The sequence below is a fragment of the Diabrotica virgifera genome, chromosome 6, assembly GCF_917563875.1.
Source record: "Diabrotica virgifera virgifera chromosome 6, PGI_DIABVI_V3a".
Taxonomy (NCBI): domain Eukaryota; kingdom Metazoa; phylum Arthropoda; class Insecta; order Coleoptera; family Chrysomelidae; genus Diabrotica; species Diabrotica virgifera.
The window spans coordinates 117,408,073-117,433,194 of record NC_065448.1 but is presented as its reverse complement, the minus strand read 5'-3'; the positions used below and the strand labels follow the sequence as shown (position 1 = coordinate 117,433,194).

The 25,122-nt window shown below is 33.7% G+C and overlaps 2 protein-coding genes across 2 annotated transcripts; one reads left to right on the top strand and one right to left on the bottom strand.

Moving 5' to 3' along the window:
• Positions 1-15,444: 15,444 nt before the first annotated feature.
• On the bottom strand, positions 15,445-17,916 carry LOC126886165 (uncharacterized). The gene has a single exon (XM_050653017.1). It carries the CDS (start codon positions 17,914-17,916, stop codon positions 15,445-15,447), a length of 2,472 nt encoding a protein of 823 aa, XP_050508974.1.
• A 1,861-nt stretch (positions 17,917-19,777) lies between these two features.
• On the top strand, positions 19,778-21,178 carry LOC126886164 (matrix metalloproteinase-2-like). Its single transcript, XM_050653015.1, has one exon. It carries the CDS (start codon positions 19,778-19,780, stop codon positions 21,176-21,178), a length of 1,401 nt encoding a protein of 466 aa, XP_050508972.1.
• Positions 21,179-25,122: the final 3,944 nt, after the last annotated feature.

Here is a 25,122-nt window from a genome sequence, read left to right as displayed (position 1 = left end):
TATTAATAAATGGTGAATGGTTGAATAACATTAGATATGCAGATGACACCATAGTTTTCGACGATAATCTGAATGATTTACAGATATTAACAAATCGTATAACAGAAGTCAGCAACAGAAGAAGACCAAATTTATGACAATTAGTAAAAAACCAATATTAAACGCTCAACTTACAGTCAACCAACAGAATATCGAAAGAGTTGAGCAATATACATATCTGGGTACGAATTTAAATAGCCAATGGGACCACTCGACAGAAATTAAACAGCGAATAATAAAAGCGAAAGCAGCATACGTTAGAATGAGACCAATTTTCAACAGTCGAGACATATCATTAAAAACAAAATACCGTCTGTTGAAAAGCTACATATTCACAGTTCTGCTCTACGGAATGGAAGGTGGACACTAACTGTTGCATCTATGAATCGGATCGAAGCTTTCGAAATGTGGTGTTATAGGCGCGTCTTACGTATATCCTGGGTTGAATGAATTAATAATGTAAAAGTGCTGCGTAGAATGGGGAAAGACTGTGAAATTCTCATAACCATCAAAACAAAAAAATTAGAATATCTAGGACATGTAATGAAAAATCAAGAACGTTACGGCCTTCTCCAACTGATTCTCCAAGGGAAGGTAAATGGTAAAAGAGGGCCGGGAAGAAAACGCATTTCCTGGCTTCAAAATTTACGAAAGTGGTATAACACCACTACCACTGAACTGTTCCGCGTTGCGGTAAACAAAGTCAAGATAGCCATGATGATCGCCAACATCCGAAACGGATAGGCACTTTAAGAAGAAGGAGGATATATGGCGGAATTTTTGGGCAGAAATTGTTTAAACAATTTTTTTAAACAAATACAAAAACCACCTTTTTTGCCCTGGAACATATATTTCTAGATTGTAAACTAGCCCTAAGAAAAGATAAGAATAAAAAATCTCCAGGCGAAGATTGTGTAATTACTGATGCAATAAACATCGGAGGCACTTGTCTTCTTAAGAAAATAAAAGACCTTTTTAATATGTGCCTTTTAGATAGCAATATACCCGACAAATGGCATAATGCTCAAGTAATTCTATTGTACAAAAAAGGAGATCCCCATAAATTAGAAAATTACAGACCTATAAGTCTTCTTAGTCACTTATACAAGCTCCTTACAAGAATAGTAATGAATCGTCTTGAGAAAAAATTTGATTTCTACCAGCCAATTTGGAACAAATGATCACCCACAGAGCATTAAAACGGTAATAGAAAAGACTATCGAATACAATCGACCACTCGTTTTGGCTTTTGTAGATTTCCATAAAGCCTTTGACACGGTAGAATGTGACAAAATTCTGGAAGTACTACAAGCATGCCGCATTGACTACCGATACACAAGTTTAATTTACAATACATAAAAGAACGCAACTATGTCGGTGAAACTACATAAAAACACGGACCATATCCCAATCGGCAGAGGAGTCCGAGAGGACGATAACTTATCGCCTAAACTCTTTACCGCAGTACTAGAATATGCTTGTAAATAACTTAACTGGGAAGAGCGAGGCCTGAATATTGACGGTAGAAGATTAACAAATTTGAAATTAGCAGACGACATAGTTTTGTTCTCTGACAACCTCAAGAAGATATGTACCATGCTACATGAACTTTAGTTAGTGTACGCCAGTGTAGGTGTCTCAAAATAAACATCTCCAAAACAAAATTCATGACAAACCTAGTACCTAGCGGAAATATCAATATTGGAGAAAACGAAGTAGAGCTAGTGGAAAAATACATATACCTTGGACACGAAATAAAGATCACAAGAGACAAAAAAATATGCAAACTACGAAGAAGAATAAACCTACCATAGGTAGCCTATGGAAAACTCAAAGACCTATTTAAAAGCGACATACCAATTTCTCTAAAACGTAAAACATTTGACCAATTTGTGTTGCCTATGATGACTTATGGTGCCGAAATTTTGACATTGACAGCCACAGCTTCTAAAATGCTGCAAATAGCCCAGAGGAAAATGGAAAGGTCAATGCTGAGTATGTCGCTTCGTGACCGAGTTAGAAATGAAGACTTAAGGCGAAGAACAAGAGTTACCGATGTAATTTCCCGAATTGCCACCCTGAAATGGAACTTGGCCGGACACGTCGCCCGAATCAGTGATGGGGAGTGGACGAAGAGTGCAGGCCGAGATTAGACAAAAGAAGTAGAGGAAGACCATCTACTCGTTGGACTGATGAACTCAAGAAAATGTCAAGAAATTGGATGCAAAGTGCTCAAAATAGAGCACAATGGACAAAAATGAGGGAGGCCTATGTTCAGCGGTGAACGAAAAGGGCTGTATGATGATGATAATGATACGTACTATCGAAATATATCGGTATCCGATTTTGTTGCTAACCGTAGAACTTGCAAATGCATTAGTTAATCCCACCCGACCTAGCTCCGCGCTATACATATGTGTCTCTGTTCTATGTTCAATAAATAAGTTACTCGTACATATTATTTGGTACTAAAATAATTTAGGGAACACGTACCATCAAATTATACTTCTATCTGATTTTATTTCTCAATGTTTTAGTGAACATACAAGTGTTTCGTTGTGCGTCTAATGAGAAACTGGCACCCCCCCCCCCCTATTTGAACGCGATTTCCTGGTCAACGGTTTGAGCCACAAAATTTAGATTAGAGCAACTAATTAGCACTAAATTGTTCACCAAAAAAATCAAGAAGTTTGAGCTTGTTTCGGTGTGGGTGGATGCAGGTTTGCCATTAACTTGCACCCCCCCCCCATTTTCGACACGATTTCCTAGTCAACGGTTTGAGCAACAAAATTCGGAATAGAGCAATTAATTAGCACATAAATAGCACTAAATTTATCTCAAAAAAAAAATCAATAAGTTTGGACTTTTTTCGGCGTGGGTGGGTGGAATTTGCCATTAAGTTGGACCCCCCCAATTTGAACGCGATTTCCTGGTCAACTGTTTGAGCAACAAAATTCGGAATAGAGCAACTAATTAGCACATAAATAGCACTAAATTGTTCACCAAAAAAATCAAGAAGTTTGAGTTTGTTTCGGTGTGGGTGGGTCAGGATTGCCATTAAACTGGACCCCCCAATTCCAACGCGATTTCCTGGTCAACGGTTTGAGCAACAAAATTCGGATTAGAGCAACTAATAATTAGCACATAAATAGCACTAAATTTATCACCAAAAAAAAAATCAATAAGTATGAACTCTTTTCGGTGTGGGTGGGTGCAGCTTGCCATTAAGCTGGACCCCCCAATTTGAACGCGATTTCCTGGTCAACGGTTTGAGCAACAAAATTCGGATTAGAACAACTAATTAGCACATAAATAGTACTAAATTTATCTCAAAAAAAAATCAATAAGTTTGGACTTTTTTCGGTGTGGGTGGGTGCAATTTGCCATTAAGTTGGACCCCCCCAATTTGAACGCGATTTCCTGGTCAACTGTTTGAGCCACAAAATTCGGAATAGAGCAATTAATTAGCAAATAAATAGCACTAAATTTTTCACCAAAAAAAATCAAGAAGTTTGAGCTTGTTTCGGGGTGGGTGGATGCAGGCTTGCCATTAACCTGCACCCCCCACTTTCAACGCGATTTCCTAGTCAACGCTTTGAGCAACAAAATTCAGAATAGAGCAACTAATTAGCACATAAATAGCACTAAATTTATCACCAAAAAAAATCAAGAAGTTTGAGCTTTTTTCGGTGTGGGTGGGTGCAGCTTGCCATTAACTTGCACCCCCCACTTTCAACGCGATTTCTTGGTCAACGGTTTGAGCAACAAAACTCGAATTAGAGCAACTAATTAGCACATAAATAGCACTAAATCTTTCACCAAAAAAATCAAGAAGTTTGAGCTTTTTTCGGTGTGGGTGGGTGCAACTTGCCATTAACTTGCACCGCCCCAATTTCAACGCGATTTCTTGGTCAACGGTTTGAGCAACAAAATTCGGATTGTAGCAGCTAATTAGCACATAAATAGCACTAAATTTATCACCAAAAAAAATCAATAAGTTTGAACTTTTTTCGGTGTGAGCGGGTGCAGCTTGCTATTAAGCTGGACCCCCCCCCCCCCCACTTTGAACGCGATTTCCTGGTCAACTGTTTTAGCAACAAAATTCGGAATAGAGCAACTAATTAGCACATAAATAGCACTAAATTTTTCACCAAAAAAATCAAGAAGTTTGAGCTTTTTTCGGTGTGGGTGGGTGCAACTTGCCATTAACTTGAACCCCCCACTTTCAACGCGATTTCTTGGTCAACGGTTTGAGCAACAAAATTCGGATTAGAGCAACTAATTAGCACATAAATAGCACTAAATTTATCACCAAAAAAATCAATAAGTTTGAACTTTTTTCGGTGTGGGTGGGTGCAGTTTGCCATTAAGCTTGACCCCCCCCCCCCCATTTGAACGCGATTTCCTGGTAAACGGTTTGAGCAACAAAATTCGGCAGAGAGCAACTAATTAGCACATAAATAGCACTAAATTTATCACCAAAAAAAATCAACAAGTTTGAGCTTTTTCGGTGTGGGTGGGTGCAGCTTGCCATTAACCTGCACCCCCCCCCACTTTCAACGCGATTTCCTGGTAAACGGTTTGAGCAACAAAATTCGGAATAGAGCAACTAATTAGCACATAAATAGCACTAAATTTATCACCAAAAAAAATCAAGAAGTTTGAGCTTTTTTCGTTGTGGGTGGGTGCAGCTTGCCATTAACCTGCACCCCCACTTTCAACGCGGAGCAACAAAATTCGGAATAGAGCAACTAATTAGCACATAAATAGCACTAAATTTATCACCCAAAAAAATCAAGAAGTTTGAGCTTTTTTCCGTGTGGGTGGGTGCAGCTTTCCATTAACCTGCACCCCCAATTTCAACGCGATTTCCTGGTAAACGGTTTGAGCAACAAATTTCGGAATAGAGCAACTAATTAGCACATAAATGGCACTAAATTTATCACCAAAAAAAATCAAGAAGTTTGAGCTTTTTTCGGTGTGGGTGGGTGCAGCTTTACATTAACCTGCACCCCCCCACTTTCAACGCGATTTCCTGGTAAACGGTTTGAGCAACAAAATTCGGAATAGAGCAACTAATTAGCACATAAATAGCACTAAATTTATCACCAAAAAAATCAAGAAGTTTGAGCTTTTTTCGGTGTGGTTGGGTGCAGCTTTACATTAACCTGCACCCCCCCACTTTCAACGCGATTTCTTGGTAAACGGTTTGAGCAACAAAATTCGGAATAGAGCAACTAATTAGCACATAAATAGCACTAAATTTTTTGCCTTGTCCGAACTTTATTCGCGATGGTGGGGGGTGCAGCTTAATATGGGTCTATATGGATGAAGAAGAAGTGAAGCAAATTGTTGAACTTAACACCAGTGTGATATCGCCTCGTATGCAGTTGTTAGAAAATTTGAACTTTTGTGAATATTATTATAATGTTTTAGATTTTTGTAAAAATGCTGCAGATAGTTTAAACCCCTTGCAAATATTGTACGAGTTTTGTTCTATAATGTCAGATGATATGACAAATAATGCTCTTAGGGAGTTCATTTATTTTTATAAAATTAAGGTAATTAATGATTTAAATAAATGATAAAAATTGCAAATTTGGAGTTTTATTTCACATAAAACGTGACGTTTTATCGTAAAACATATAAGATTCACATAAAACGTAACGTTTTATCATAAAAAGTATAAGATTTTTATTATGATGTGATGATAATATGAGGGAAGTGTTCATAATAAAACAAATAAAAATGTCTACATATATCTTTATTAAGAGAGAGAAAGAAAAACATTTATATATGTTATATCCGTTTTTATCAACTAACCTTAATAATGAAGTACCTACTTATTTCCCATCAGGATATATCAGGTGTCAGCCATCTGAATCGACGCATCCAGTTTCAATGCCAATGTCAGCGAGAACTACTACGTCCAGGCTTTCTCACAACCTCAGCATTTTGTAAATCATATAAAACCATTTGCCGGTGTTTAATATTTGTTCGTAATAATTTAGATTTCATTCATGTAACTTTATTTCTTGTATTTTCAAAATAAAATATTTTTTAAAAAGTCAAAAAAGTTTTAAGTGATATAAAAATTGGCGCAGTCAGTAGGATCTGGAAACGTTGTTAGAACACGGAAAGGCCTAACTAACAACGGTGGATTCCAATCCTTTGATTCAGAAACGAACCATCCAAAAGGCAGAGCCGTCATCACTTTGCAGATATCTACGGATTAGGAACACCTGGTGAAGCCCCTGGTAGAGACGCTGTCGAGAACAAGACGACTAGATGTTTTTGGATTTAGTGTAAGTCTAATATTGAATCATCTCGTATATTATTATTACATTATTTTACAATATTAATATTATTATTATTGAATACTGTTCGATATTCCAATATTGATTATACTGAAAATCAATAAAAACAAGTACATATTTATTCTCATTATTTGACGTTTATACTGTAAATCGTCAATTTTTTTTTATTATTTATTGTTATTATAAAACGCCTGAAACACGCACTTTTCGCTCATCGGGCAGTTATTATAAGAACATTTTTTTTAATACTAAATACAACCACTAAATATTTTTCTGATTATCTTTTAACTATTTGACGTTTATTCTGTTAATCGTCATTCCTTTATTTTCACTATTGTTCTTATATACACGTCTGAAACACGCACATTTCGCTAATCGGACAGTTGTTATAAAAACATTTTCTGATATATTTTTTATTATTTCTGATTATTATTTGATATTTAAATTGATTTATTTGACTATTTTTATTTTTATTTTTGATATATTGATTACCTGTTTTATTTAAATTTATTTGATCATGACTGACAACAGTAATACTTCTCGTCCCGCCGTCCCCGTATCTCATATCGAGAATGAACCCGAAGTAGAACCTTATAAACTATCCGAAATATTTTCGATCGTACCCGAATTTGAAGGCGATCAAATATTTTTACAAACTTTTCTAAATGCTTACAATATGTCTACGCGTGATCAAAAACAACTATTAGTAATTCACATAAAAATAAACTTCGCGGAAGAGCAGCGCAACTCATAAGCTCTAGAAATCCCTTAGCATATCTAGAAATTAAGCAACTTCTTAATTCCCACTTTGGAGACACTAGAGACCTATCTTCTCTCATACAAGATTTACAGAGAGTCAAACAACTTCCAAATGAATCGGCTCTTACATTCCTCAATCGTGTCCAAGTCCTTAATGCAAAAATGCATGCCAATATCCAGAAATCTGGCCTCACTCCTGAAGAGAAACAAGCCCAAATCGTACTAATCGAATCAATGGCGCTCAATACCTTATTGACCGGCCTAGATCCAAAAATTGCACATATTGTTCGTGCTAGTAATCCGAAAGACCTTCTTCAAGCTCAGGTCCGCATCAGACGAGAGCTACAACTATCTTATTTCGAGATACAGAAAACCAATCGCCCCAATCCTCCAAGACCCAATCAAAATAATCAAGCCATTAGAAGACCAAACTTTCAACCACCTAGATGCACCTTTTGTGGACGCATTGGCCACTCAAACAACGAATGTCGCTCTAGACAGAATTCCCAAAACAATCCCCAGAATTTTAACGATACTCGAAATTTCAGTAGCTATCAAAACTTCAATACCGCCCAAAACAATGGCTTTCAGAGGCCAAACTTCAGCCCTAATAATAACTACCAAAACACTAGACCTAACGACCACCAGCAAAGACCTCAATTCAATCAAAATAACTCACAAATACGTCCTTCTGTAATTCATAAAAACCCAAATTTTTCGAATGATAGACAGAGAGCTCATTTTGTTAACTACGAACCTGACTATGTTCATGATTATACCCCAGCTCCAATTGAAAACTATCATTACGAAGATTTCTCCGATAATAATTATTATCCACCTCCTGATTATTACAATTCATTCGATGAATCGATTGATTTAATTGATAGCCAAGACTATCAGGATTTTCTCACAGTTCCAAATCAAAACCACCCACCAGACAATGCCATTTCAATCAGCGAACCTTTGTCTCAAATAGAAAATCAGATCCAAACTCTAAATTTGGACGACATGAACCCGTCTCTGAATTTTCCAGAACAGAAATTTCTCTGAGCCCTCCTTTTGCTCTAAACAATAAAAATCTTTATTATATAACAGACGCATCAAACAAGTTTAGACTACTTATCGATACCGGTGTTGGTATCTCTATTTTTAAAGAAAATACCGCGAAAAATTTCAAACCGCTTTTTCCCGAAAGTATTAACATACAAGGTAGTACAGACCAAAAACTTCTTATCACCGAATCCACTTTATTCCCTTTCCAAATGGGAAACGCCCATAAAGTATTTATCTATAATTTAGATATTGATTTTGATGGAATCTTAGGCCTCGATTTTTTTGAACATTACGAATGTACAATAGATTTCAAGAACAAACAACTAATCACAAATTTTCAAACATTACCTCTCTACAAAGTAGAAACTAATTCGCTTAACAATGAATCTCCTAATCAAATTAAAATAGATCCCAGATCCGAGCAAATATTTAATCTAACATGTCATCTGTCGAATACAGATGCAATTTTGCACAAAAAAGATAATGATAAAGTCCATACTCCCAACGCATTAGTACACGTGAATGAAAAAGAAAAATTTCTGACATCTATTATAGTAAACTCAAACACAATCCCCAAAACTACCGATTTTTCTGATACCGCAATAATTGAACCCTATTCAAACTACCCGATTCTAAATTTCCAGTCAAACGATAACTTAATAAATTATTGCTCTGATAAAATATACCGAAACGACAACATCAAGTCTCGACTTCCAGTACAACATATTAACAAGGAAGAACGAGACCTAGTAAAAAATCTTTGCTTAAAATATAAAAACAAAAGAGCTAATCAATCTGAAAATATCGATGAACATCCTTTCAATATCCTGCCTTATGCAATTATTTGTCCTAATAACACAAAAAACAAAACTAACGAATTTACACCGTACAAAATTATTTTTGGATATACTTCTATTAGACCACCCGCAATATTTTATAATGCGAAAACTCACGGATTTATGCCCTACGAACTCATTTTTGGTTATAATTCCATTAGACCACCCGAAATATTTTATAATGCTATAACTCACGGATTTATACCGTACGAACTCATGTTTGGGTATACTTCTGTTAGACCACCCGAAACATTTTATAATGTAAATTTGCTTATATCAAAATACTTTAGGAACTTAGGTAATCCTAAAGGAAAACCCAAATTAAAATTATTGTCCCTTTCGAAACCCACGTAAAGTTTGTTACTTTATTAAATACCAAATCCAATAGTAGTAAATATCAAAGTAAATTTTGAAAATTCATCTATCATGAATTCTCTTTCAAATTCCTTAGACTCATTTCAGTCATCCACTCCCAGTATATGTTAACCCTAATCAACAACACCATTGGAATCTACTTTTATGAAGAATTTATTTTATTTATTAAGCTCCCTTGAGAACCCTTGAATGCATAGAGCTGAGAAATTTAATTTTCCCCACAATTAGTATTAAGTTATTAAGTACATAATAATATTACACTGTACAACTATAATATAGACTATAGACAATATTACATTTATTTTTATTAAATACTTAATATTTAAATATTTACAATGTACAAATTTTATTATAGTCTTTCCATACATTTTTTCTTAACTACTTGTTTCCATTGCTTTCTGTCTAAAGCTTTTTCTTTCCAATTCTCGATATTTATTACTTTTTCGCAAGTCTTCATATACTCTGACATTTAATATCCTTCCTGTTCTATCTTTTCTTCTTGATGTATTGATTTTCGTGATAGTACCATCTTCAACATTCTTTCCTTTCCCATTCTTTCAATTTGTCCTAAATATCATATTCCATATGCTCTGATTGACATCATTATTTTATTATTTTTGACTCGTTATTTAAGTCCCTTATTCGATACAAAAAAAAAACAAATAGTCTGGCTAATTGACTAAGCCAAAGCCAAAGCCATTATAAAAAAAAGTCTCTTATTATTCCTTCTACTCTATTAATAATTTATTTTCACACCTCTGTATATTGCTCTTGCATTTTCTCTCCCATCTCTCTAAAAAGTCTATTTCTGATTTTTGTACCTATGTTTCACATGCATATGTAGCTGTATGCCTGACAACTGTTTTGCAGATTATAATTTTTGTTTTCTTGAGACATATTCGAATTTCATTAATGATCGCCACACTCCATACTTTTTGTCTGCTTTTACTATTTTTATCTTTATCTTTCCTTCCCCGTGTCCCTTTTCACATAATTTCAGACTTACCTGAGTAAACTTTGAAACTCATTCGAATAGGCATTTTTCGCATCCTGTCTAAGGAGAAATTATCTTCCTTTTTATCTCTTTCTCCCTTTATCATGCATTTTGTCTTTTCCTTATTTATTACTATTTCCTTATTTATTAGAAGACTAAACCTTTTGCCTCATTTCTAATATTCTTGATTAATCCTCTTAGTTCTTTCTTACCTGTCATTAATAGTGTTAAATCTATACATTGCCATACATTGATGACCATTTCAAAGAAAATATTTCCTGCATCTTTATTTTACTTTTTCTAATTACTCCTTCTAGTATCAAAGTAAAAAAGGGTCATTGATAATTTGTACCCTTACTATAATCCTTCGTTTCTTTCAAAATTCCTTGGTTTATGCCCTTGCCCTTGTTTGCTATTTCGTTATTGTGTTATCCATAGGCATTTTGTTTTCATCATGACGATTTTAATTAGTAGGCTTATCTCTTTCATTAGATCGTATATCTGTTGCCACTTTACCTTATCTTAGTCGTACTTGAAAAGTCAACGAACAGGACATAATACTGAAGTTTATATTCGTAGCACGTAGTGCGGATTCCTTTTAGCGCAAACTTTTGGTCTGTCGTCGACCTATTATTTCTAAATTCTGCATGATATTCGACCAATATGTTTTCCTTATATTGATTTAGCTTTTTCTTATGATTTGTGTCAAGATTGTCTAAACTAACTACTTATAACAGCGCGATATCTCTATTATAGTTGTCTCTACTATAATAGTTTTCACCTTTCATTTCGTCAAATTTTGTGTATAGGACATACCCCTGCTATCGCACACTCTGTTGACGTTTTTCTGTTTCCCATGTGCTTTTATCAAGTTATGTATCTCTTTGGGTAGCCTTTTTTCTTCGGCTATTATCATTTCCGCCGATATTTCTGTTATTCCTAGACTTTTATTTTTTTTCGTCTTTTTATTATATTTTTTATTTCTTCCATTGTACAAGTTTCTATTAATATAAGGTCATATTCGCTTTCATGGATTATTCTCCTTCCTTCTTCATTTTTGTTTAGCAGTTGCAAAAAGTAAGTTTACCAATTTCTCATTAACTCCCTGATTTATTTATTAATGTACCCACCTTCATCATTTTTCGTATATGGGATATTTTTCTTATATCCTCTTTCCATTGTTCTTGTTTCCTGGTAAAAGGATTTAATGCCCTTTTGTTTGGAATCTTTCTTCGACCTCTTTGAGTTTATCTTCATTGTATTTTCTTTTGTTTTACACATTATTTAATCATTGTCCTCAATTCTCTGAATTCTTATCTACTACAGTCACTATTATTGGTTAACTTTTAATTCTTATTTTTCTAATTGCTTCTACCAATTTTAGCATTTCCCCCATCACACCATTCCTTTATTTTTGTTTTCCATTTTTAACTATTAACTAATTAATTTAACTAAGGTAACTTTACTAATGTTTAACACTGCTTCCTGTATGTTTTCACTAAATCTTTTAAATCAAAATTTCAAACGACAAATGGACCCTCCTGGTATACAAAGACATGTAACCATTCAGAGATTTTATCGACAAAACGACAGAATCTTAGCCAATTAATAGATACCACTGAATAAAATGTAGCTTGAATACTATCATTCAAATCTGAAGTCCAAACTCACATACGTCTCCTCAAACAAATCTCTAGTTCCGTTATAGTCAAATATACAGAAATAATCGCTGATACAAAACAATACGCTTTCCGAGAAAAACATGAACTTATTAACGGAATAGGTTCAATATGGAAATCAATAACAATAACCGGAAACTTAGATTCGTCAGATGACGAATATTTCAATGAATGTATAAATTTAATAAGATACCCCGCGATGACTATCAAATCGAAAACTTATTAAAAATTCAAATATCGGTTACCACTTCTTTCATTAAGAGTTTCAACGCGACAATCCGAAAATTACAAATAGATGAGGAAACCTTCAACAATAATATTAAAGAAATTAGAAAATCAATAATGAATATCTCTGACCAATTAAAATTCTATAAATCTCAAATCGATATGCTGAACTTTTGTGAATTGCTAATGGAAAGCTATTCATTTATCAAAGATTCGTTAAATGATATAGCTATAGCTATAACTTTTGCTCGATTAAAAATATTACATAGTTCAATCATTACCCCGTTTGATTTAATTGAATCGCTTATATTAGGCATATATCACAATCATTACAGAAAAATAATCTTCCCTATCTATCTATACTTCAAACCTCCCTCAATATCTCGATATTATCGAATTACATGCCTATCAATTAGACACAAGAATTGTGTTCTTCTTAAATATTCCTTTAACTGTTTAACTGATGTAGAACAATATACTTTATATTATCTCTATCCAATAACAATACTGGATAATCGAACAGGTTTAAATTCGATATTAACAACAACTCATAAATATATTGCGCGAAACGATGATTCTTTGTTATACCTTACAATAAATAGATAGCCTCGAGTCATGCAAAACACTTCGAGCCAGAACCAAGATCTGTTATCCAATCGACAGCGACGCCATATGCGAAGCCCAACTTCTGAAGCGACAAGAACGCGTTTCTAGGACATGCCAGACTTCCGTAATATTTGCCAAAGACTACACCATTCAGAAGATCAGCTTGAATTTTTGGCTCGTAACAGTTTCTGACCCACTGCCCAATAAAATCAAATGCTAATTCAGAGAAGTCAAGTCAGAAATCATCAAAACTAACCACGTGCTCAAACTACAACCCACTTGCGATGCCCTTATTGGTAGTACAAGAGTACACTCCCAGAAATTGATTGACGCTTACGACAATGTTACGTACTAAAGTCATCCAGTTCAAATACCATTCAGTTGTTGCAATCACTTCTCAGACAAAATCTTTCCAAGACAAAGACCCAGTATCCACCTAAGCGACTCCATAGACGAAGAAGAGCAAATCGCACTGAATACCAATAAACAGACACTCTGGAAGTTGCTGCCACGCGTCAACTTCCTTCTAACAAGGGGAGCTGTTATATCCGTTTTTACCAACTAACCTTAATAATGAAGTACCTACTTATTTCCCATCAGGATATATCAGGTGTCAGCCATCTGAATCGACGCATCCAGTTTCAATGCCAATGTCAGCGAGAACTACTACGTCCAGGCTTTCTCACAACCTCAGCATTTTGTAAATCATATAAAACCATTTGCCGGTGTTTAATATTTGTTCGTAATAATTTAGATTTCATTCATGTAACTTTATTTCTTGTATTTTCAAAATAAAATATTTTTTAAAAAGTCAAAAAAGTTTTAAGTGATATAAAATATATATATATCCTTATTTTTATAATATAAAAGAGAGAAAGAGAGATAGTAGCTTATGGATATTCGACACTATCATTCGTCTCAAAAGAATCAATATTACTGCCTACTTCAGACTTCTGGTTCAGAATCATCAAACCTGTTATTTCTAGGCATTTCATGTAATGCATTAACGCAAGACTCATAATCTTTTAAATCAAATAAAACGTGTGTAAAGCAACTATTGCACCAATAATATGGTTGCTGATATACGCATTCAACGATCTCATCAGCATCATAAACTTCGTGAGTATGATCGTAACGCACCAGTAAAAATTTATTTAAGGTCTCATGGGCATTTTTGAATGCAAAAAAACATGATTTGCACACGTTTAGGCGATGCTGCTGAAGATAATATCCACTAACCCATACACAATAACTGGAGTGTTCATCTTCAAATATATTCCCCCAATCTGACTTTCCTAATACGGCATTTCTTAAATGTGCCGGTATGTGTTTAGAGCAAGCAATGAATTCTATTCCTTGATATGAAGGAATAGAATCATTTTTAGCACTGCTTATCATCGCTTCCCATTTATATAAAGGAAATTTTTTTAAAATTATTTTTGTTAATTTCCACGGCAAGGGGGACTGCTCAATGAAATATGATGCTGATACTGTTGTTTCACAGATTTTTTTGATAGACAGGTCGGCCAATGATGGAACATTCATCTATAAAAAAAAATCTATTCTAAAATACTGTAATGCCCCAATGGTAGGGTTCTAAAACTATTTGGAATTAAATATCTTTTATCGTCATAAGGACTTAGCGCAATTTTTGTTTGTTCTATACTATAGACGTTATGGCTATATGACCGAATGGAGTGTTGAGTAGCAGTTTGTTCCTTAAAATCATTTAAACAGTTTACATAATCATCGAATTTTATAACATTTTTTACTATATTATATTTAGTCCCTTTTTGCTTTTTTAGTGATTCGACCAGATTGAACTTTAAAAGTATACATTTTTGATCGTAATCCCACAAATTTTGTCATAATTTCTCCTTTATTTTCATCCTTCATTACTCCTAAAACTTTTTTATTTACGCGAGGAATATTATAGATATTATCTACAGCGTAATCGGATGTATCAAATTTTGATAGATCTTGTTTTATTACTTCCTCATATGCATCATGACAGTACAGTTCATAAATAAAGCTATCGGTATCCATATACATTAAATTACATTTTTGCCCAATTTTGGAAGCATATAGTCGTAATGAAATTGGTACATACATAATTTTGATATATCTAAAACAGTCATGCCAATGTATAAGGGTTTATTAAAAACTAGATCTGATTTAATCAGTTCTATAGCTACTAAATTTTCATTAAATATCTTTCTGCTATGAAACCTGGCACTAGAAATTAAATTTTTAGCACCATATCGCCCATTCCATGATCTGACTAGTTTTACTATTCTATGTTTCCTTATATTCTCCATAGTCTTTCCAAATACACTATTATTGGCCAATTTGTATAAATTTCTTCCAAAATCGTTCGTAGCTGCAGCTCTAAGTCGAGTATTTAATTCTATGTAGGGTCGCAGCCACGCAGACTGCTTAAATTTCAAAATTTTATGAATCTTTTTTAAAACTAACCCATTAGCCAGCATTTGTTTTAAATTTCTATAATGAACGATATATTCTTTTTTATTATAAAGTGTTGTCATTAGTTTAGTATGATTTCAACCCAAAGTTTTGCGGTGTTCGGCAGCGAATGGAAAATCGGAGTGCAGATCATGTAATTTGCGAGGATAGTCCAAGTCAACTTGTAACATGTACCCTACGGGAGAGTCATCAGGTACAGACATAACATCAATGTCTTTGTCATCCATCCATTCGAACCCTCCGTAGGGTAAGGGTTCTCCCATAGCCCACCCATATAAATTATTGTTATCAAAATACATTAAGTATTTTGAGGGCTGTGCGGGGTCATAATTAGGCATGTACTTATTATTGGCCTCCGACATTCTACCGCTACATATTGAAATTCCTCCACGAATTGCTTTCTCCATAAATAGTATCATGTCAACGTCACGCAATAACTCGAGGTTACACCCCACGTATTTTAACATACAATCCCAAGAATAACCGGGCATTGTGTAGTACCAGGCTGGATCTAACCCATAAGTTATAAAACATTTTTTGCGGAAAGTTTCAAAAACATCTGCTAAAAGCAAAATATCGGTCTTTAAGTACAAATCTGAATATTGACCTAAATTTTCAATGTTAAAGGTATCCCAAACTATTTTAGCATGAGCATACTTCTCATCTGTAAGATTCGTATCGATTAGTTTATTATAAAATGCCTCTATTGGAGGTAAATCGGTAATGTTTAATTTTTCCCAACAATCAATAAAATCATAGCAAAATACCCCTTTTTTAGTTATTAATTTAAATTCATCGTCACTTAACCTGCTAAATTCTCGCTTGCAAATTTTAAAGTCATTTTTATTTAATGTTGCTGCTAATTCATCTAAAGAGGCTCCTAAAAATCTTAATGAATCAATAAATCGAAATTTTATATTAGTAACTGCATCGTTAAGTGTAAATGAAATGTATTTTTCTTTATTGACTGGAAGTAGACTAATATCTCCTTTTTTGCTTAACTCTGAAATTATAAAATGACTGTCGTAGCCACTCATATTGTGAAAAATAACTGGGACGACAAACAATTTTTTAAAATTTAAATTACATGCTTGGTGGGCGAAATTTCTGAACTCCCCCGTAAAATGGTCGTGGTCTTTAACAATGATATCTGTAGGAGAAAAACATTTTTCGCATATGTGACACCTTGTAGCTTTACTGGTACAAGGGTTTTCCTGTATTGGTATAATTTTCTTAATTTTCGAATGAATACTTTGAGCTAAATTTGGTAATTCATTAGCAAACCACTCCGTGCAGTCAATGCCTCTATAACTCTTAAAAAAAGACAACTTTTCATCATAGCTACATTTTACATAGTATCCAGCACTATACGGAATATGTTTTTGATATTTTTTAGTATAACAGGATGTTTGGAGGTCTGTAACTTTTTCTAACATGCACTCAAAATCTGCATATATGACAAATGGCGTTGTTTGTTTATAAGTATAATTTTTAAAACTAACAGCATCATATTTAGGAAAAGACATTTTACAATTATTCATATCTGCACACATTTTTTCATGTTCCGACAATTTCCCTTCAGTTGAAAAATAATTTAAGCATCTATTGCAAAGAAATAATTTGGTCTTTCTTTTATTTAATTGACCAGCAACTAATTTAGACATATCCGTAATGTGACAGTAGTGGTACTTAATTTCTGAATTATCATTATCCACTGGAGGTGCTTCATAATCGTTTAATTTAGGAAAATAGTGATTTTGAATTAAAAGAAGATTTACATGTTTGGCAACGACTGTTTTAGTTAATCTTGCTGGATATACTGTGAAAAATGACTTTTCATTATCTTCTATTAATTCTAAAGCAAATACATTGACTGATATATTATTTAATTTTTCAAATTTTGAAATTTGATGTAACGGCATTGGTGACTCTAGGTCTTCTGTTTTTAGTACTGTACTGTACCATGGGTATGAGGATGGGAGTTCTTTATGTGCTTTAGCTGGATAGAGGGCACTAACTATTGCCCAATAGAAACATGCCTGATCAGAATTTTTTACGTTAATACAAGCACGCTTTTTTTGAATAGACTCAGGAAGTTTAATATAAGATGAACCATTTCCAATTTCATATCGATTAATATTTACTTCTAAAGATACAATTCTATTTAATGCAAAACCAGAGTCCCTTTCCTGAAACTCGGATAATTTAAGATTTATTTTATCTTTAACATTCTCAAAAAACCACCGCTCTGTATCGGTAGATACGTCTAGTACAGCATTTTTTTTATTAAAATATTTAAAATTTATAATTTCCTCCTCCTCCGATTTTTTAATAAATTCTCCACAAAAACAAACATTAACCTTAACAACTTTATCTACTTTCAAAATTTTTCTGATTTTATTTTTAAAAATAATATAACAATCGTTTAGGAAATGTGCTAAGTCCTTATGCCATAAATTAACTATAACTCCAGTTTTAATTCGACTCTTAAACGCGGAAACTACATTTTCCCATTTAACTCTCTGTTTTAGTTTGTTGTCTAACCCCATACCTACATGTCTATTGAAAATAATCTGTTTAAAATGTTTAAAATGCCCTACATGCGTTTGCAGTTTTCTAATTGTACCTATAGGCAAATTACGTTTTTTTATTACTTTATTGCAAGTTGTGATTTGTTTCGTTAAGCGTTTCACCCAAATTTCTTTGTCTTTAACCGTGAATTTATCAAAAACAATCTTTTTGACTCTTTTGATGAATAACAGTAAATTTTCACATTTTTTAACAATATCCATAATGCTTACCTCTCTTTCTCTCAGTATTTTCACTTAAATGATTTTAAATGATGTCATCGGTTGGTACTTCGGTCCGCAGTCCACCAGGCCGTGAAATACTATTGAGTATTTACCGCTCGAAAACTCATCGATGACGGGGCTGTAGGTATCTGTCACTCTTGGAGGTAAAAACACTACCTCTTCTCCCAGATCCAGTAGTACTGCTTGACCAAATTTTGTTGTCACAATCCGGGCTCCCGTAATTGGTACCGGAATGTCGATGGGCAGATCTTTCAGTTTCTTCACAGGTTTCCTCGCTACGACAGATGCCACATTAATTTTTGTTAAATCCATCTGAAATGAAGGAGTGTTATAAATAACCAAGCAAAAAAACATTGAGTTGTATTCAAAATCAAAACCCGAAAAGACTTAACAAAGAATAATTACGAAGAATGACGAATAATTGCCATTCAGCAAATATACCTAACATTAGGTCTATTTTGTAGACAATCAGATGTTGAAATAATAACTCCCATCTGGAATGAAGGGATAAATAGCAGAGCAGAAAACATTAATTAAAAAAAATCAAACAAGAAAAACCGAACAGATTTAACAAAGAATAATTGTGAAAAAATAAAAAAGAATAATTGTCATTCAAAATGCTGGTATGAGGTCTTTTTGTAGACAATCAGGTGCTAAAATAATAAATCTCATCTGGAATGAAGGAATTTTATAAATAGCTGACCAAAAACTTGAAAAACCGAAAAGATTTAAAAACGAATAATTACGAGAAAATAAAAAATTAATAATAATTGTCTTTCAAAATGTCGACAGTTAGACAATTATTTAATGTCGAAATAATAAATCTCAGCTGGAATGAAGAGATTTTATAAATGGCAGAGCAGAAAACATTAAGTTTTATTCAAAATCAAACAAAAAACATCGAAAATATTTAATAAAGAATAATTAAGAGAACACTTACCTTTCAAAACTAGTTGAACCACAACGAGCGCACACTAACAGTATGGAACACTAACAGTATGGAATAGACCGTCCTGAGGTGCATTTTGAAATTTATATGGTTGCGTGCCCCACCCTATGACGTGTTGTAGAATGTTTGCGTGTGCAAAATTATATTCAGTTTTATCATTGTCATTGGTTTGAAAAATTCCAACATTTTCTATGCACATGATAAGAAATATAGCTCAATAACAAAATGCGGTATGATAACGAAAAATTGCATAGTAATGAGATTAGACCTTCAACCGCTATTTCCTATGCGATATGTGAATTATTTATTTTAATTATTTTCAACGATTTTTACTTCTAATATTTTCTTAAATAACTTTACCAAAAAAATCATAGTAATGCGATTAGACCTTCAACCGCTATTTCCTATGGGATATGTGAATTATCTATTTTAATTATTTTCAACGATTTTTACTTCTAATATTTTCTTAAATAACTATACCAAAAAATTTTGGGTTTAGTATAAATCGAGATGCTTGTCTGTTTACATGTCTTATTGTTGCTCTCTGTATCTGTGTGTGCAGAGAATAGCACTCTGGAGTATGCTAGTTCTTTTCTTAAACGATTTGGATATCTAAATACATCAAGTAATGCTATTTCTAGTATAGATATGGCCTTAGTTGAATTTCAAGAAAGATACAATCTTCCGGTGACCGGAACATTAAATAATGATACTATGAATATGATGATGAATAAGCCTCGATGTTCTGTTGGCGACAATAACTATGCAATTCATTCGAAGTGGAATAAAACGACATTAAGTTGGTATTTTCCTCAAGCTGTTAGTAATCCCGTTTATATACATCTTGCTGAAGACGCTTTCGTTAGATGGGGGAAAATATCTAATTTAAAGTTTAAACGAGTAATAATACCTTCTTCAAAGCCGGATATTACTATAACTGTGGTGCCAAATAATCATAATTTTCGAGCAAATTGTCAAGGAACCTCTAAATGCCCATTTAATTTCGATGGTCCTGGAAAAGTATTGGCCCACGCATACTATCCTGGCGTAAACGAGTGTATCGAAATCCATCTTGATGCTAATGAACGGTGGTATGCAGGTAATGGTAGAGCTCCTGATGGTGAAGCCAATTTTTTGGCTGTCCTAATGCATGAAATTGGTCATACCATAGGACTAGAACATAGTAATAGTGATTCGTCTATTATGTATCCTTGGTATCAACACGATGTGACAAGTTTTGGTGATGATGATAAAAAGGCTATGAGCATGCTATATGGACACACAGCAGCCCCCTATTCGATGCCAACAGCCTCCTCTTCGATGCCAACAGCCCCAGTTACACAAACAACAATTTCGCAAAACAGGGTCTATGTGTCGACAACACCTGCAATAAAAAACATCTGTCTAATTCATTATCCCGATTTCATGTTTCTAGCTACATCTCCACAGTTTCCAAATTATCGCATGTACGTTGGGTCTGACAAATATTTATGGAAGTTTGATTTAAGTGAGATATGTCTTCCACAGCATCCAGAATTAATTACCGATTATCTCCCTAAAGAGTTGAGGTTTACGAAAGTTTCACATGTTTTTCAGAATTCCGAGGGGCACTTAATAACTATAAGCAATAATCGGTATTACGACGCATCTTTCCCTAATTTACAACTTCAAAAAAGTTTTGTGTTTCCTTCTATACCTACGAGAACCAAAATAAATGCGTTATTTCAAACAAACAGCGGTCAAACATATTTATTGTACAATGATAATTCATACATTGAATTTAATGAAGCTGGAGATGTCTTAAACCGTGGCCCAATAAATGATCTCTTCCCCGGAATACCGAATAAAATAACATCAGCATTCCGGTACACGGATGGGTTTATTTACTTTTTTCAAAACAATACCTATTATAAGTACAGCGAATACACACGTAAAGTTGTAGCAGCAGGAACGTTCAGTTGGGGACTTTTTGGGATACCCTGCCCTGAAGACGGTCTATTAAAACAATTAAAAACTTTGTTAAACAAAATTGTAACTATATACGAATAAAGATTGTTTTGTTCCTTTTTAGTTCTTTTAATAAAAAAATTGCATTATGTTGTTGTTTTATTTAAATTCCAAAATAACCAGCCGCGCGCTTCGTATCTAAGAGATCCTTCCGCGAAAAAATTAAGGTACCGACCGCGCATCTGGTTCGCGCTTCCGCGAAAAATTAAGGTACCGATCGCACATCTGGTATCGCGCACCTTTTAATAAAAAAATTGCATTATGTTGTTGTTTTATTTAAATTCCAAAATTACCAGCCGCGCGCTTCGTATCTACGGGATCCTTCCGCGGAAAACTTAAGGTACCGACCGCGCATCTGGTTCGCGCTTCCGCGAAAAATTAAGGTACCGATCGCACATCTGGTATCGCGCACCGATCGCGCAACCAGCGCTTGGACGCCGTCACATCGGAACGCGCCCCATCGAACGTCGTCACATCGGAAAGCGCCCTTTTGGCACTACGTCGCCATGTTTTTTTGTATTCGTTATCTCACCCCCATTCCAACGAGCCGTCGTACGTTAAAATCGGACCAATAGCAGCAGAGATACGTATAGTTCCATGTTTCTCTCTCTAACACACATAATTCCCTATATCAGCTGTGACATCATATACTTCTCTCTCTAACCGATACGATACAATACCGATACCGATACAATACATACCTTAGCAATATTAATGTCGATACGATACTCAATATCTGAAATCAATACAATACTCTTGTATTGTCGATACGCTTGCCTGGATATTATTGAAAATATCGATATCGAGAAAAAAATACGATTCTGCAACCCAAGCATCAGCCGTTAGAATATTTTAGACTTAAGTGTTTGAAATTGAAACTCTTGAGAGTGAGTAAATAAATGGACTGGTATGATTACACTGTTTATGTAATATGACATTCGTGGCAATATTATAGAAGTGAGTGATGAGTGATGATGACGCAAAAATAATTTTCAACAAATACTGAATTGCGATTTATTCCGAATCTCATGGGATTTTACTATCTTTACAAAAGTAGTTTTTGCAATACAGAATTGGTAAGTATTAGCGTTGATTGAATATAGTTAGGTATATGAAATATTCGTAACATTTTTAGAATATTGTCCATAATGTAAGATAGTTTGGGTGATAATTCTACATGAAATATTATTAAAAGAATTCAAAAATTGCACAAAAAAATAAGAAATTCCGAACAAATGACAAATAAATTGATAGCATTTTGGATATCAAATATAAAAAACCGATTTCTGACTGTAAGACTAGATGAAACAACCGGTGTTGAGCTGCCCCCCCCCATTTCCAAAAATCAAAAAACAAATAGCCCTAATTTATGAACTTTCATATTCCGCAAACTAAAAATTTTGAGCTCGTTCCACTGAGCAGGAATTTAATACTTTATTGGGGGGCTGAGTCAGCCCCCCACTACTTAAAAATAGGAATATTGAATCGGTTTTTGCGGCAGAATTACAAGCTATTTATGAGCTCTTGAAATTATATAGTTTCGATTTTTGAGCTCATCCCCTTCACCCCCAAACAACCCTTTAATTGATTTAACTTAAGAGAAAAATGCTGAGAAAACTTAAAACATATTGTATTGCGGATATAATTCCTATAGTTTATATACTCTAAGAATAAACTATTAAATCACGTGCATTTCGATTATTGACCTACAACCCCTTCGCAAGAAAACCACCCTATCTTCCCGGCTTAAGAGAAAGTTATACTTAAAACGCATTAAATTAATTATTTGGCGACTACATATCATTTAATAATTTATAAGCTCCAAATTACGCGCATTTAGATCAGTAAATTGCAATTTATTTTGTATAGTGCAGTCACTGAAGGTAAAAATTAACGATTACCTTCAATTTCGGTGAACCTTCATCGATTTTCACGAAAATTGGTCAGTGGTTAGAGGATACTTCAAGAAACAAAGGTGACATGGTACCGCTATGCCCCTTTACCCTGAGGGTGGATACCGCCCCTTCTCGGGGGTGAAAATTATTTTATAAAATATAACTGCACAAATCAATAAAAGAACAAATTAAAAGCAAAATTTATTATATAAAGTTATTAAAATAAGTCAATACTTTTTAAGTTATTAAAGATCAAAGATTTTAATTACTCGTGAAAAAAAATGCATGTTTTGAGGCGGTTTTTCGTAAATCGCTGAAAAACTGTAAGTTTTTACAAAAAAGTTAATGGTAGTTTAATTCGTATAGCTTATATTCTAAGAATAAACTCTTAAATCACGCGCCTTTCGATTATAAAGCTACAAACCCGTCGCAAGAAAACCATCCCATATTCCCGGCTTAAGAGAGAGTTGTACTTAAAATAATTTAAATTAATTTTTTGGCGACTACATATCGTTTAATAATTTATGTGCTCGCAAAATATACGCATTTCAATTATTGAATTGCCATTTTCTTTCTATAGTGCAGTCACTGAAGGTAAAAATCAACTATGACCTTCGATTTCGGTAAATCTCCATTCATTTTCACGAATTGACAATAACAACTTGCGGTTTTAGCCTGGGGTATATGTCACCCCTTCTCGGGGGTGAAAATTACTTTATTAAAAATAACCCCACAAATCGAGAGAGGGACAAATTTTAAGCAAAATTTGTTATATAATGTTATTAATAAATCAATACTTTTTGAGTTATTAAAGATCAAATATTTTAATTTTTGTGAAAGAAAATGCATGCTTTAAAGCGATTTTTCATAAATAACTCAAAAACTGTAAGTTTTTACAAAAAAAATTTCATCACTAAAATTGAAGCTAATAAAAAATATAATAAATTGCTTACTTGAAAAACCCTTTAATGTTAATTTAAAGTAAGTTATTGGTAATTAAATGTATATTTTTTTCTGCGACTGTTCAAATCTAAGGATTCAAGCTTAAATAACGGGGAAGAGATGCATTTTATAACACTTAGGTACTAAATACTTGTCAAAGTACTTAGAAATACCTATCAAAAATGAGCTCCAAGAAAAGTTGATAGCATCAAAATCCGCTCACCAATTTTCGTGAAAATGAATGGAGATTTACCGAAATTGAAGGTCATAGTTGATTTTTACCTTCAGTGACTGCACTATAGAAAGACACTGGCCATTCAATAATTGAGATGCGTATATTTTGCGAGCTCACAAATTATTAAACAATATCTAGTCGCCAAATAATTAATTTAAATTATTTTAAGTACAACTCTCTTTTAAGCCGGGAATATGGGATGGTTTTCTTGCGAAGGGGTTGTAGCTCAATAATCGAAAGGCGCGTGATTTAAGAGTTTATTCTTAGAATATAAGCTATATATACGAATTAAACTACTATTAACTTTTTTGTAAAAACTTACAGTTTTTCAGTGATTTACGAAAAACCGCTTCAAGACATGCATTTTTTCACGAATAATTAAATTTTTTGATCTTTAATAACTTAAAAAGTATTGACTTATTTTAATAACTTTATATAATAAATTTTACTTATAATTTGTTCTTTTATAGATTTGTGCAGTTATTTTTTATAAAATAATTTTCACCCCCGAGAAGGGGCGGTATCCACCCTCAGGGTAAAGGCGCAAGGTGGTACCCTGTCATCTTTGTTTCTTGAGGTATCCTCTAACCACTGACCAATTTTCGTGAAAATCGATGAAGGTTCACCGAAATTGAAGGTAATCGTTGATTTTTACCTTCAGTGACTGCACTATACAAAATAAATTGCAATTTACTGATCTAAATGCGCGTAATTTGGAAGCTTATAAATTATTAAATGATATGTAGTCGCCAAATAATTAATTTAATGCATTTAAGTACAACTTTCTCTTAAGCCGGGAAGATAGGGTGGTTTTCTTGCGAAGGGGTTGTAGCTCAATAATCGAAATGCACGTGATTTAATAGTTTATTCTTAGAGTATATAAGCTATAGGAATTATATCCGCAATAAGATATA